Source organism: Strix uralensis, chromosome 1 (genome assembly GCF_047716275.1).
Source record: "Strix uralensis isolate ZFMK-TIS-50842 chromosome 1, bStrUra1, whole genome shotgun sequence".
In the NCBI taxonomy this organism is placed as follows: domain Eukaryota; kingdom Metazoa; phylum Chordata; class Aves; order Strigiformes; family Strigidae; genus Strix; species Strix uralensis.
In genome coordinates, this window is record NC_133972.1 from 140,352,947 (window position 1) to 140,368,699 (window position 15,753).

Below are 15,753 nucleotides of genomic sequence, written 5' to 3' on the forward strand. Positions count from 1 at the left end.
TGGCTGTAAGGAATGTGTAACATGAAGCCCATGGTTAAGATCAAATTCTATAGGATATTCCATTTAGGAGAGCAGAGCCTGTTCTCATGTAATTGAGGAATTTAGTCTTACAGTGCTATGCCAATCTTAAAAGATTTTACAGCAGTTTATGTCAGTACTTCACTTTTTTCTTCATGGACTTCCTGTGCATTTGGTATAGAATCATAGAATCATTTAGGTTGGAAAAGACCTTTACGATCATCGAATCCAACTGTGTACCTAACAGTGCCAAGTCCACCACTAAACCATGGCCCTAAGCACCACATCTACATGTCTTTTAAATACCTCTAGGAATGGTGACTCAACTGCTTCCCTGGACAGCCTGTTCCAATGCTTGATAACCCTTTCGGTGAAGAAATTTTTCCTAATATCCAGTCTAAACCTCCCCTGGCACAACTTGAGGCCATTTTCTCTCATCTTATCACTTGTTACTTGGGAATACCGAAACAATGTTATGGTCTAAGTGTCTGCTGGTTTTCGTCATTTATTTGTCCACATGTTAAATGCTGTTTAATGTTAATATGTTCATTTAATAAGGCATATTTTGCTAATTTTTTTTTTTTTTTAATGTGAAGGGGTAACTGGTGGGGTCATGCTCCTTATAAACCTGGCCGCCCTTGTTCCGCATGTCCTCCTAGTTTTGGAGGAGGTTGTAGAGAAAATCTTTGTTACAGAGGTATGTACTATTTCAACAGTACAACTGTAAATTGGAAATGTAACCTTTCTTTTGCTTTCTTTCCTCACTGTGCTTTAACATAGTGGAATAGAATATATTATGCATGTACCCAGAGACCTGGTAGGGTCCTACTTTACTATGATGAATGAGATCACATACTTACGATACGTGAGGTCAAGTGTCATCCGAGGGGGTGAAGTTACTGAACTCATGCTGATTTAAGTGCTGATTAAGGGCTTTAGTACACAAAGATGTAGACTGTTGCTGTGTGCTATTTGTATGCCTTTCTGTAATTATAGTGGAAGTCTATGCAGTCATTTGTTTATAGGGAAACATCTCTCACATAACCATGTGCATTACAGTAAGAAAAATCAAGAACAAGACTAGAAGACATTAGTAATTAAACAAAATGTTAGCTAGGATGATTATTAATGTCTTACAATTTTCATAATGGTATTCATACTTTATTGCATTGAAACACAGCATATTATGAAGCTGCTTTTTCTTTTTGTTTTACTCTGTGTACAAGTAATTTAGTAATTTTTGTTAATAACTTTTGAAAGTTCACATGGACCATAAAAGCTGCATGAGTGTACCCAAATACCTTTCTTACAGTTCTTGCTTAAGTGAGAAAAGTAGATTCAGTGATGGGTATTTCAAAAATATTTTCATTATGTATGAATAGAAGGGCCTCATTTTCAGGTGTATGTTTTTATGAAATTAGCTTCTTCAATTACAAGTTATCTATGAGCTTGGTAAAACCCTTCCAATGTATAATAGAAATATCATATTTGTTCTATTTGTTTTCTGATAGCATAAAGATAGTAAAACAGGAGTATTAAGAGCATTTGCATACCTCAGTTGCGCTGCCTGTGCTAGAAAAAGTCTACCTTTTGTCAACATCAGAAACATGCTTGACATGTATTATTAATCTTGAGGTCTTTGTCTTACAAAGCAATGGAAAATTTTCCTTGCTTTCTTGCTTGTATTCATCCACCATTTTATGAGAACAAAGCCATGTTATGGAAACATGATAAGGGATTTATGTTCCACAAACACTGATTATTTTTTTTTCCTGAGAGATGTTTTTTTTTGCCCATTTTCTGAAACAGAGGATTCAGAAAGGCCTTATTCTCCCCACGAGCCAGAAGAGGAAACCAATGAGATTGAACGGCAGCGATCCAAAGCCCAGGATGCAACAGCGCAAAGCCGGCCAAGAACTCACTCACCGTCAAGCTCCACAGGCACTGATGACAGTGAGAAAAATGAAGTAATAAGCACACAGCAAATGTGTAAGGAATTTACCTGATTTGCAAGTGGTCAACAAATTTGAATTGTATAGTATCAAATTCATTGAAGTGAAATTGCTTTTTGCTTGTTTTAGCTCAGATTGTTTCATGTGAAGTAAGGCTAAGAGATCAGTGCAAAGGAACAACTTGCAATAGGTATGGTAAATTTTACAGTTGTCATTTTGAGATTATTCTAAAAGACTATGTTTGTATGTGAGGTGGAATATTTTCCCTTTTTGTAATCCCAGGATTTAAGACCAAATTGTATTTTATTTTCTTAGGTATGAATGTCCTGCTGGCTGTTTGGATAGCAAAGCCAAAGTTATTGGAAGTGTACATTATGAAATGGTAAATATTTTAAATTAGCTTTTGTACCACTAGAATGTTTAATGAAATGTCTTTTCTGTTGGAATACTAGTTAAAATCCTATTAGGAATGGATTTTGAAGAGATCAATATTCACCAAAAATAAAAGCCTACACCAAGTGTTTAAGATATCATCAGATGATCTGAGTTTTGTATCTGCTATTCTGCACATACTGTCCAAATGTACTTCATACTTCTTATACATGCACAGAAATAGAATTTTTGTGTCCGTGTATTTGTGTGTAAATATGCGAAGGTGCGATTTAAGGAAAAATACACTTACCCAAATAGTTTCAGTAAGGTAGGCCTACTTGTGTAAACTTAATGCTAACTGAAAATATATAATTTACTCTGTAAAACTGAAAAACAGTGTAGGAAATAACAGCTACTGTGAACAGGTATCCTGCAAATGAGTATAGTTTATCTCTGAGTAAGGTGTTTTCTTCGTTTGAAATAATACCTACATAGACCACATCAAAATTAATAGACTACCAAGTTTTTAATGACACATTGTAATTAAAACCTGTTTCTTTCACATTACAAAAATTACAATGTGAAATAGTGGCTTTGTCTGACATGGAACTGCTTTTCCTGCTCTGTTTTTCAGCAATCCAGTATTTGTAAAGCTGCCATACATTATGGCATCCTAGACAATGAAGGTGGTTGGGTTGATGTCACTAGGCAAGGAAGGAAAAATTACTTTATCAAGTCTTATAGAAATGGCATTCAGTCAATTGGGTAAGTTTTCTTAAAATTAAAATGTATGGAAAGTTTTTCACCCATTTCTTTTTATTTCATACAACATATATCACAGTAATAACATTTTGTTCATACTTCTTGTCATAAGGAATATGAAAATGCTATAAAAAGGCATGTGGATATACAGGTATTGAATCCATTCCGAAACTTTAGCCAGTCTTTAATGGTAGACAGAAAAGTGACTCAATAATGAGGTGAAAGAAGGTGAAATAATTTACAAAATCACTTGGGCAGTAAGTTAGTATTTGTGGTTAAATAATCTCAGTATTTGGAGTATTCAATTAATTCATTTGCAAGTGTATGTATTTATTGTAGAAAACTAGTACAAAGTAGAAAACCAGAAAAACCAGAAAAACAGTGCATAAAAGTGGAGAATACTTGGCTGTTTCCATATGTAATTATCCAGTGATAGGGCATCATCAGTATTAGTATGTTTGAATCTAAGATAGTATTTGCAAATTACACTTCATTATATCTTAATGTATTCTGCAGAGCTGTCCTTATTTCTGTCTATAGTTAGTATGTGTGTAACAGTTAATGTAGGAGTAATACCGGACTGAAAGAAAACAGAATTTTGCTGAGTGATACATTTGGCTCAGGTATGAACCCAAGGGTAAGGAGACAGGTCATCATGAGAGGCTGTACTCTCACTCTGTGCTGTGCAAACGAACACCACATGCTATGACACCTGTCATAATTTCTCTTTTCAGCAGATTTACCTAATGCAAGATAGAGAGAAACACTGACCAGGTAGACTAAATTCAATGGCCTGTAATTTGGGCTACCTGGGTAACACTTAAGACACTGATATCAAGCTTTTCTTTGGATCATCCAATGAACTGACTGTGGTTTAAGTTACCCCCCATAAAAATGGAGATATAGAGAAATATCTCTTTTTTAAAATGCTTTGAGACAAAGAGAGAAGTAAATCTTGATTATATCAATAATACCATATTAGGAGTCAGCTTTCTCACAAATGCAGGAGTAGTTAAACTGTAGAAAATCTTCAGAATGAAGGAATTGCTTTCCCATCACTTGAAATCTCTGTGTTTCTGCGCCATATGAGACAAAACTCTGTGAGTGTCCAGTCTACAGAGTGTGTTTAGCACCTATCCTCTGGGCAAGGTATTAACACTTTGTTTTGTTTGCTGTGGGCATCGCTGAACAGTAATGGCCATTTTGGTTTTGCTTTTGTGATTCAGATATTGTATAAAAAATGTAGATGCCTTATAGGTAAAAGAGTGTTAAATGACCAGATCTCTACCTTCCTATCTGCAAGTGTATTTCAGGAAACTTCTGCTGCTGTGTGTGTGCACAGATGACATAATTCTTCATTAATGTCCTATAGTATTTAGGAGATCACTTTTTAAAATGAATTTACAACATACTGTGATCAGGCAACACCTTTATAAGTCAGTCTATAAATCAAAGTCTTTGGGATAAATAAAGATGATTTACCAAAGTTTCAACCTTCAAAAGTCCCATCAAAAAGGCCGTGGATACCTTGCAGCTTCTTCTCACCAGTAATCTCTAGATGGAGCCTTGCATAAACTACATATTTATTCAATGAACAGACAAAATGAAGTGGATCTCACCTCTAGTGCATATTGCAAAACAGAAAGACAGGAAAGGGAATGTCAGTGCAACATACAGCAAACTTCCTAATCTTCAGCTCTTTTGATTTATAATCAGGATTGCTAATACAGATGTTTTTTCAACTGTTGCATTTTTATAGTATAGGATACAATTTTTAACAATATCTCAACAAGCTAATCAACAGAAGAATACAGTTAACTATTCCTACATCAGTATTTGACAATGCTAGGGCAACAGAAGTATGAGCTAACTCAGTGAAAGCAAATTGGAATCCAATAAATGAGCAAATGTGAAATTGGTGGGCCATACAACTAAATAAACCAATGCAAGTGAACAGTTTCTGAATACAAATTGCAGTGCTGTGGAGCATACAGGAGTAATTTGCCCTGAAGGTGAATAGGGAATAATTTCCTTGGGGTTTTTTTTAAAGGCATAAATAACTTTATGGGTGCCAAAAGCATCATCAGTTTCTTTCTTATAGATGAAAAATACTAGAATCGGAAGCATATTCAATGAGTTAAAAGAGGAGGAAAATAAGAGATAAAAAGGAGTAAAATAGAAGTGTTCATCAATTGTAATGTAAACAACAGAATGTATATACCTGACTTTTTATAACAGAAATGGATACATCTGGGTACTACATAGTTACTAAGAAAAACAGACTGTTACATGTTATACAGGGTTTTTAGTGATACTGGTGGTAATTTAACATAGTCACAAGATCCAAAAGTAAAATTTAATGAAATTTTTCAAAAAGGCTGCCAGGAAAAACTCTTTTCAGTGTTAGAGCTGTTTGTAGGAAGGAACCTTTAGGGGGAAGTGAATGATCTCTTCTGGTAGATAGATGCTTCTGAGCAACCACAGATTTTGGTTGCTACATTTTGAGGGACAAATAGATTGCATAATTTGTTTCTAGCACACTTATTCTTTTAACAAATTAGATTACTGAAAGAGTTCAACATGCATTCCTGGTTTTCAAACAGATTCAAACAAAAGTAAATGTGTCATTGCAATAAATAGATTCACAGCTGGGGAGAGGGGTGCAGTGAGTAAAAATTGATTGGGGACAATGTCTCAAGCTTATTTCTAGATTCTCTAATAAAAATTCTACTAGCTAAAAGAAATCACTGAGATATGTTATTTACTGACTATTTCTATTATTTCTTCTTCAGAAAATACCAGTCTGCTAACTCCTTCACTGTCTCTAAAGTAGCAGGTTAGCATTTATTTCTTACAAACTCAGTACTACTTTGAATCATGTTTTTTCTAAATAGCACACATTTATTTGTTTCTGTTTTACTTTTTTTCAGTTCAAGCTATCACCTGTGAAACAACAGTGGAACAACTGTGCCCATTTCAAAAACCAGCCTCACACTGTCCAAGGTAAAATTGATTTTTATTAATTTAAAGTGCTGTCATATCTTCTGTCAGTGACTAATTATGTGTAGTTGTCATTGATAGAGGTGACAACAGTAGCTGTAAAAGTGAAGCCAGAAAGGTTTTAGTGGTATTTTAGTCTTTGGTGTAAGTCAGAAGGCCAGGTAAGTAAAGATGATCTACAGGCTTTTTCATTAGGAGACTCTCACTTTCTTTTGCCCATAAAGATCTTTTTTCGTCCCTTGGCAAATCGTAGCGAAATCGTCATAGGTTAGACTGCGAAGAAAATTGCATTTTTATTTTTTATTGTCCACTATTATGTCTATGCACCTTGGGCAAAATACACTTTATTTCAATTTATTTGCCTGTAAAAAAGCTACAATAAAAGGATATGATACAGATGTTTATCATAGAATTTATCAACTTGTTTGAGAGTTCTGGAGGATAGAGTGAGCAAATAAGTTTGCAAAAAAATTGAAATATATACAGTTAAGGTAAGTTGTGGTCTGCAGGTCAGTTAACAGCTTTATATATATGTGCCATTTCTTTGAAGCCTATGTTTTAACTCTTTGAAAGGAGCCTGTGCCACAGTATTTTGAGGAAGGAAATCGGTAACAGTTCTTAAAACCATAGATGAGTCAAAGGTAAATACACTGTAGCATGATTTACCGCAAGCTAAGCTTGAGATATCCACAGGATTACTTTCATAGCAATCCTACAGCCAATACAGGAAGCAAGTACAAAGCCAGAACTGCTAGGAAAACATCCCTTCATGTAGCACTTGGGTCTGTGGACTTGTTTGGTGTTTGGCTATGACTCCTGGCTTTCTAGCTGGAAGATGTGGAGAAGTAAGTGAAGGAGTGGAGTGCAGGAATGGATGGGTACAAACACATACTTCTATCTTTTTCTTTCTTTCTTCATTATTAAAAACTAAAACTAGCTTCTTTAAGAGAAAAAGAGGGTCTGTCTTTAAGAAAATTTAAAAATAAGGTTAAAAATTACTGATTAATTCTGATGCATCAATGTAAGGAACTTCATAACAGCAGTAATTCATTCAAGGTTCTGTGCATGCTCTTAACTTAATTCTGAAAAAGTGGTCTGAGGAGTTACAAGCAGTGATCAGCTATGGCATTGATTGCACAACCTCGTTTTTCCCTCTCATGCCCTAATCATAAATCAGCAGGTCTACAAAAGATGACTTTGACATCTTGCTTCCTTCACACAAAAACCTCTTTCCTAGCTGCATCAGCCTGTTTGGATTACCCATCTGGTAAGATTGTGGCATGTCCAAGTGGTATGACATGCCGAATATCGATTGGAGTGGGGGTAGCGTACCGGAGAAGAATGCTTGCCCAGGGCTGCCCCATGTAGGGTGGCTCTTAAGCCATTAGGGCATGACCCATTTTTTAAATGAAACAGCTCAGAGTAGACCTAGAGCTGACTGACACTTCTTCCTTGTAGTGTATCGCAATTACCAAATAAGATGCTTGACACCTTCTATACTACTGTTAGCTTCCCACATGGTTCTCCTGTGCATTTTGGAGTTATAGCAGGCATGAATCATAGAGTTTTTCGCAAAGATTAACAAAATGCAGTTGAATAAAGACAGTCTTTGTTTCAGTAGCTTTCTGATCTCGAATTAGCTAGGAATCTCATTACTTTCCAAAGTTTTTCACTTTAGCCACAGATGCCAAGCGCTCACCCTCATTATAAGTTGCTGAATTGGCTTACATCACTAGGTCATCAGCATCATAGCAGGTCCTCATTCAGATCTGCCTCTCCTGAGAAGATACTCAAATGTACAGTTTGTATAGGATGCTGTAGAAACAGATAGTAATATAAGAGTGAACAGCCTCTCTTCTCACTGGCTTTTCTACTGGCCTCACATATGTTAAACAAGAATACTATCTGTTTTTCCAAAGGAAAGAACACCAGACCTGTTGCAATATGTTTTCAAGCACTTTATTATGAACCACAACTTACAGCAGCAATGCTTTCATCCATATTGTCAAAAGCTCAAAACCTGACACTTTTAGTATCAGTATAGACACATAGGTATGCATCATCAAATTGATTAATACTCAATAATGCTGATGTTGAATATGATATAGTAATACTCATACCATTCTTAACTGTGTGTGGCTTATTTTTGATATTTCAGGGTGTATTGTCCGCGCAACTGTATGCAGGCAAATCCACACTATGCTCGTGTAATTGGAACACGAATTTATTCTGATGTAAGTATACTGATTTACATTGCATTATATAATGAAAAGTAAAATCCTATGAAAAGCTATAATGTAAAGATAATAAGATATAATATAAATATCCAGTTTTCCTCCATATGCTGATTTTTTACACAGTCTTTTCAAAAGTTCTTTTTCAGAGGCTCCCATCTAAGATAGTAGTACTCAGCTGCTGAGGATACAGAAAGTTATTTGAAAACTCAGTGTAGACTTCAGTAGTCTCTGGACCTGTATTTTCAACTTTTAATCAAAATTCCCACTGATTTATTCACTATTGATGGTGTATACCCATTTAAACTCTTCCTCTTTAGACCCTGATGCAACCATAACTTCTGTCAGATTAAACTAAACAAAAAAAATTATTCTGAAAATAAATGTCCACAGTCTCATTGTTTTGGATATATCTTATCTTTGTAGATAGGTAAATATTTGCAGCAGGATTTTGATATATTTGTGTAAAGTATCTCACGTTGTCATATTATTTTAACAGACTAATACTGGATTTTTTTGGTTGTTCTGTTTCCTAGTCAACCTTTTTTACCTGTCTTTCCTACATCACGTTTATTTCTGAAGTGGGTAGAAAGAATGTAAAGAGAGTTCTTTTTTATGCACTTCCTTTGTCATCTCTCTATGGAGAAGCCAGGATGTAGGGGCAGAGAGAGAAGTTCACATTTCTGACAGTAAACTGCATGTTTTAATGGTCTTTTAGCTGTCATAAGGAATAGTATGGCAATCAGCTGGGTCAGATGATGATTTTCACTACTTTCCAGTGCTTTGAATTGTGTGACAATAATATGCAAATATTTATTTGTCATTATTTTGCAACTAACTAATGTCCGTTAGATTACCTGAGTAACTTGTGCTGAAAACACTCTTGTCCATAAGTAGTACTTAAAGGGGGCCTACAGGAAAGGTGGGGAGGAGCTCTTTATCAGGGAGTGTAGTGACAGGATGAGGGGTAATGGTTTTAAACTGAAAGAGGGTAGATTTACATTAGATATAAGGAAGAAGTTCTTCTCTGTGAGGGTGATGAGGCACTGGAACAGGTTGCCCAGAGAGGTTGTGGCTGCCCCCTCCCTGGAAGTGTTCAAGGCCAGGTTGGATGGGGATTTGAGCAGCCTGGTCTAGTGGAAGGTGTCCCTGACTATGGCAGAGGGGTTGGAGATAGATGATCTTTAAGGTCCCTTCTAATTCAAACCATTCTAGGATTCTACTGTTACATGTGTAAGAAGTACTTCCAGTTCAGGAATATAATTGATTTGTGCATGTGGAACTGGGTCCTTAATGTGTATAAGAGGGGCAGTGAAAATAGATTCAATGAAAATCCATTTTGTGGAAGACGATTTTCTTTCAGTTCTGCAGTTGCAATCAAAGGCTACAGCCAAAGTTTCCCAGTGAGTTAGAATAGACTTTGTTGTAGGGGAAAGAAGATCCATTTCTGTTTAACTTACTCAGGAGAACATCTCAGAATATGTATTTGCTTTGGTTGGAGAAGTCACAGCTGACTTTAATAAGTATTATAGAGTTATGCTTTAAAATTATTTCAGATGTACTATCTCATTATTCATCTCCATTGTATAGAAATGTGTGGATCCATACTGCTTTTAGGAAAAAATGGATGTAAATACAGGTAAGAAACCAGGGATAGGAGTCATCTCTACCAACTTCAGATGCTGTCAGTGTAGATATCTACACTGAAGGTGATATTCTAGGTTATTTTTATAGTAGTTTGTAGTACATACACTATAGTGGTAAAGGAGATAAATAGGCATCTACAGAACAGAATTCGTTTGACCTTTTCAGAGTATCTACCTCAGTATGAGATGAATTGCCTAACAGAGGTGTCTATTCCTCTCCATTTCCTACAGAATAGTCCTAGAACATCTAGCTCTGATTTAGACAGATGTGTCCTACCTACATTTGTACAGATGTTCCAATCGATGGCATTAGCATTCGGTGATTTTCAACGATGTTCCTTTGTTGCTAACATTTAAATTATTTTAAAACTAAGATACTTTTTATTGAGATTTTCACTAAATAATCTGGTTGGGGATTTTGTACATTATAATATATTACTGAACTAATTTCAGATGAAGTATTTATAGAGAATAATCTATTTAATAAGTGTGTCCTCTTTTGAAGTTTTTCACATATTCACAGACAGATTTGTTCATAGATACAGAGAATTCATTTACCCACTTGTCATAGCAAACGTATTTGAAATTGCAGTCCACGATCTATTTAGTTGATTCCACAAAACAGATTTTTGTGACATTCCTGCAAATTGTTTTGTTTCAAAAATGCATATATATGTATGTGGATGTATGCATATATGCACATGGCTATTTTATCTGCACTGCTTCTTAGGCCACTTGCATTCAGAAAGCGAAGAAGGTTTTGCAGAGTTACTAATTTAAAAAAGCAAATAACATTAATAGATGTAACAAATACAAAAAGATATGTTTACAAAACCATTTTTGTAGTATACATGAGAATCTAGTTAAACCTCGCCTTTTCTGGCTTTGGTCTGATCAGACATTCATTCTTAAACTAATTTTATATTTTACGGTGACTTCTTTTCCTCCCTGTTCCTGAGAAGGGTTGTTCTCTGGTTTATCAGTAGTGCCCCACAGAATTTTTACTCTTTTTACCTCCCATTCTTTTTTCCCTTTGACATTGCAATAGTTGTCCATAACTCAATTGAAACAAAACCCCCCATTATTTCATCCTCCTTTCTTCCAGTCTGCTAGCTATTTTCTTGTCTGTGGCAGATAAATCATAGCCATAGTTCATGTAGTCAGCATCTATAAACTTCTGTTTGTGGGGAATTTTCACATAATACCCATCCCTCTGTGCTCTATACCTTCTATTTTTCAGTTATCTCCTTTTGTTTCACTTGTCTTGAGGTAGATCGCAAGCTTTTTAAAACAAAAGTACCTCTTATCCTGAATTTATGTTACAATTAGTTTCTTTTCTGAATAGAGCTATTATGGTATGAATATGTGTGTCATTCTCAGCAGACAGAAACACAAATTACTCATTCTTCATATGGCCCAAACATATCGCCACCTTAGTGCTTTGTGTCCCTGCTGGACTTGTAGCTAAGAGTTTCCACATGGCAATGCTTTGTCTTGTTGGGAAACCAGGAAAAAAGAGAGTTTCCTCCTGTCTTGTGCTGAAGAGGTGGCTCCACGTTTCAACTTTGGTTAATTCATTTTGTCTAAAACCTTTTGAGTCTTATTTCAGGAATTTCAGAATTGTGTCATGTTGACAAGCATTTTATCAATATCTGCGCTTTTAAAGCACTTTTCAATATGACCTCATTTGTGAAATAAAATAAAAACTTTCTCAAGAACTGAATCGTGTCAGGCCTAATGTGATTGCCTGAACTCTGTTGGAGACGATCTTGCAGCACCTGCCTGTATAGAGATTATCCTGTGTTGTTGCTGTTAGTCCCTGGATTATCAAGGTACCAAAATACCAAACATTTTCATAGAGAGAAGGAGAGCCTACAATAGTTCAGTTGAAAATTCTTTCACTTGCAGATTTTTTTGGTAAAATTACATTTTAATGGGCATGCCTTAGATGTGTATATGATAGAAGTTCTTAACCACATTCCAGTTGCCTTATAAGAATTTCTAAAGAGATTAAGGTTTATATTTACCCTGTTGTTTCCACAGTAGACAACATTTTCCCAAAGACGGTCTCTTACCAGTAGTGACTCTACATCATGGGTGTTGATTGAGCAGTTCTACAAAAAAAATTAGCTTCCTTTTGGGTCCTAGAGAACAAAGGTCTTTTATCTAAAGAATTTGGTGCAGTTGTATAATTTCATACCATCTGAGGACTTTGGCCATATTAATTTTTGTTTCACTAACCATATATGGAAATATTTAATACTTGTGCAAAAGTATTCATAAGTCTCTGCTATGGTAAAATATAAACAACATGATGTAAAAAAGCAATTAAATAGTTCTATAGTCCTGTGATGGTAAGGGAGAGACGCTTGTGGTTAAAATGCCTCTGCAGAGTACTGCTATGCTGTGGTAGATATTTGGTATTTTGCTGAGTAGCTGGAGAAGGAAAATAATTAAGCAGCTTGGTATTCAGATTCTATGACCTGTTAAATACTAACGAATTTCAGAGGGTTCACAGCACAGCAATAAAGCAGGGTCATATAATGCTGTATGAAATGTTTATGTTAACTTAAAAATAACGCCTTATATATCCTTTGGAGTGAGTTCATCAAAATTAAAGAAACAAACCCAGATCGATGATGAAGACTTCCAGAAAGTGGCATCAGGCTGCTAATGTAAAATACCAATAATATGCTGAAATTTGTGACAAACCGAAGTGTGGAATCCTGTTCTGCTTAAATTAACAGGAGGTTCATCTTAACAGTTCAATGAAGTGTGATCAGGATGACATAATATTATTAAGTGTAGGAAATATTATGGCATCAGTACTGGAATCTGATTCCATTTAGATGAAGATTCCCAAGCCAATGAGAAGTTCTTGAAAGCTCAAATCAGATAATATCTCAAAAACATCATATTCTGTAGATATTCTTAAAACTATATATATTTATTCATCTCTATTCTTATAAGCTAGTTCATAATTATGAATTTGTACTCGTGTAATTGTTCATATATTCAAATACCATGCACATTTGTTCTCCAGTCTCATCTGGAAAGCAGCATCAGAATATCAGTTTATTTTTTATCTGAAAGTTGCCCATGGGTTGACCTCATCAATTCCATTCTTCTGACCTCTCCTTTTTCATATATCCCATATAGGCATCTTGCCTTTGGCTTTAAAATGCTGTGCATTAGCCTAGCCATACTTCACTGATCCAGTAACCAGTTGTGGTACCAACCCTAACAATGACCCCATCCTTTACTGGACATAGTTTCCAAAAGTCATCAGCCTCTTCTGTAAAAATCTCCTTCCCTTGACTTTTTCTTTCATTTTTACTTGACAAGAAACTTCCAAATAACATTGGAACACCCAGTATCTTAGCTACCCTCAAATGCAATTATGAGAGTATCAACCTATTTAATGACATACACAAAGTGTAGCCTTTTGGCTACTATTACAGAGGTGGCAAACTTTGATCTTTATTTTCTCTGATTGTACCTCTAGCTTTTTTTATATCTCCAATGTGAACAGAAAACAAAGTTGCTACTATATTATATTACTAGTAATTAATAGCGTTCTTCTAGTTCTTTGCTGTAGTTAATTGCTTGTAAACCTCATCTTTTGTTTCTTTAGACTGTAATCCTGTATTGAAGAGGCCATTTTTTCCCCTGTATATCTGAAATTGCACATGATCAGTTTGATCTTTAGTTGCTCTCATAGTATGAGTACATAAAGGATGCTATAATCCCAAAAATAAGGCAACTACTGGTGTCCAGAATATAACAAAGGTCTTGCAGCCTTGGGAGGAGAGGAAGTACAGAAGAGCGTAAGTGGCATCTCTTCTGGCATGTTCAAAAACTGCAGCCAGCACCATGAAGAGAAAAACTCAAGTGTCTTTGCAAAAGATTCTTTGCATAAACAATTTCAAATCTTTACTCCTAGAAAAATTGTAACATTAAAAGACAAACTATGTAACAGTGAAACTGGCAAGTTCTGTGCTTGGAATGAGAGTAGGAAAATCATTGCTATTTTAAATTCCTGATTTTATGTAGCATTGAAATTACAAAATAGCTACGGTAACAGATATAAATTATTTCAATTATATCTGGAAGAAATGTAATTCTTGTTTAAATAGTGGTCTGTGTGACCAGCTATTGATATTGGCTAAGTTTTTAAGGCTGGTTGTGGAGAGACCTATTGCAGTGAAGACTTTTTCCACAAAACAACTTGGCTTTAAGTGGAAATTCACTGTAGCTGGAACTACACTTTGCTGTGCATTGAAGATTGGGACCTACATTCTGGAGTGTCTAAGGAGTTCCATTCTTCTGGTGATTAATTATTAAAATGCTGAAAGAGTAGTAGAGGACTGCAAGTTTAAATCAATTATTTAAATGAACATTATCAAGATTGTCACTGAGCAATCCTTCTGTGGATATTATTTATGCTACATAGGTTCATGAAAGGAATTAGTGGCCAGAGAATGTAGGTTTCACTCAGATGAAACTGCTGTTAACTTCATAGAAAACTTTAGTAGCATTATAGAATCATAGAATGCTAGGTTGGAAGGGATCTCAAGGATCATCCGGTCCAACCTTTCTTAGCAAAAGCACAGTCCAGACAAGATAGCCCAGCACCTTGTCCAGCCGAGTCTTAAACATGTCCAATGTTAGGGAATCTGCCACTTCTCTAGGGAGATTATTGCAATGGCTGATTGTTCTCATTGTGAAAAATTTTCCTCGTGTCCAGTCAGGATCTCCCGAGTAAGTTGTACCTATTACCACTTGTCTTTTCCATATGACTTATAAAAAGGGAGTCTCCGTCTTCTTTGTAGCCACCTTTTAAAGACTGGAACATGGTGATAAGGCCTCCCCTAAGCCTTCTTTTCTCAAGGCTGAACAAACCCAACTCTCTTAGCCTTTCCTCATGTGTCAGGCTTCTCAGTCCTTTGATCATCTTTGTGGCCCTTCTCTGGACCCTCTCCAGCCTGTCTACATCATTTTTGTGTAGTAGGGACCAAAACTGAACACAGTATTCCAGGGATTGCCTGACAAGCAATGAGCAGAGTGGGATAATGTCTTCTTTATCTCTTCTGGTGGTGCCCTTGTTGATGCAGCCCGGCATTCTCTTGGTTTTCTTTTCTGCTGCTGCACACTGTTCACTCATATTGAACTTGTCCACCAAGACCCCCAGGTCCCTTTCCACAGAGCTACTCCCCAGCTGGGTAGATCCCAGCCTGTGCTGCACTCCTGGATTATGTTTTCCCAGGTACAAGATGTTGTACTTGTCCTTGTTGAACTTCATAATGTTCTTGTTAGCCCACTCTTCCAGCCTATCCAGGTGGCTGCAGGGTGTCTCTCCCTTCCAGAGTGTCCACTTCCCCACTCAGTTTGGTATCATTGGCAAGCTTCGTCAGGGTACACTTGATCCCATCATCCAGACCATAAAGATATTAAACAGCACTGGGCCCAATATCAATCCCTGGGGCACCCCACTTGTGACAGGCTGCCAGTTTGAAAAGGAGCTATTTAGCACCATCCTCTGGGTGCAGCCCGTCAGCCAGTTCCCCACCCACCACACAGACCACTTGTCTAGACAGTAACGCATCAGTTTCTCTAGGAGGAGGCTGTGGGGAACCCTATCGAAAGCCTTTGAGAAATCCAGGTAGACAATGTCCACCGCTCACTCCACATCAACTGAGCGGGTTACTTTGTTGTAGAAGGTGATCAGGTTTTTTAAGCACGATTCACCCTGGGTGAATCCATGCTGGC

General features: G+C 36.4%; 1 protein-coding gene across 2 annotated transcripts in view; it reads left to right on the forward strand.

Moving 5' to 3' along the window:
• Positions 1-15,753, forward strand: part of CRISPLD1 (cysteine rich secretory protein LCCL domain containing 1) — a 45,152-nt gene that overhangs the window by 24,592 nt on the left and 4,807 nt on the right. For both annotated transcript variants that reach the window (XM_074883118.1, XM_074883125.1), the window contains 8 exons: positions 615-715; positions 1,828-2,007; positions 2,100-2,160; positions 2,286-2,352; positions 2,977-3,107; positions 5,897-5,940; positions 6,035-6,107; positions 8,263-8,338. In XM_074883118.1, coding sequence (XP_074739219.1) covers positions 615-715; positions 1,828-2,007; positions 2,100-2,160; positions 2,286-2,352; positions 2,977-3,107; positions 5,897-5,940; positions 6,035-6,107; positions 8,263-8,338 — 733 coding nt within the window. The remainder of the gene's footprint in view (positions 1-614; positions 716-1,827; positions 2,008-2,099; positions 2,161-2,285; positions 2,353-2,976; positions 3,108-5,896; positions 5,941-6,034; positions 6,108-8,262; positions 8,339-15,753) is intronic.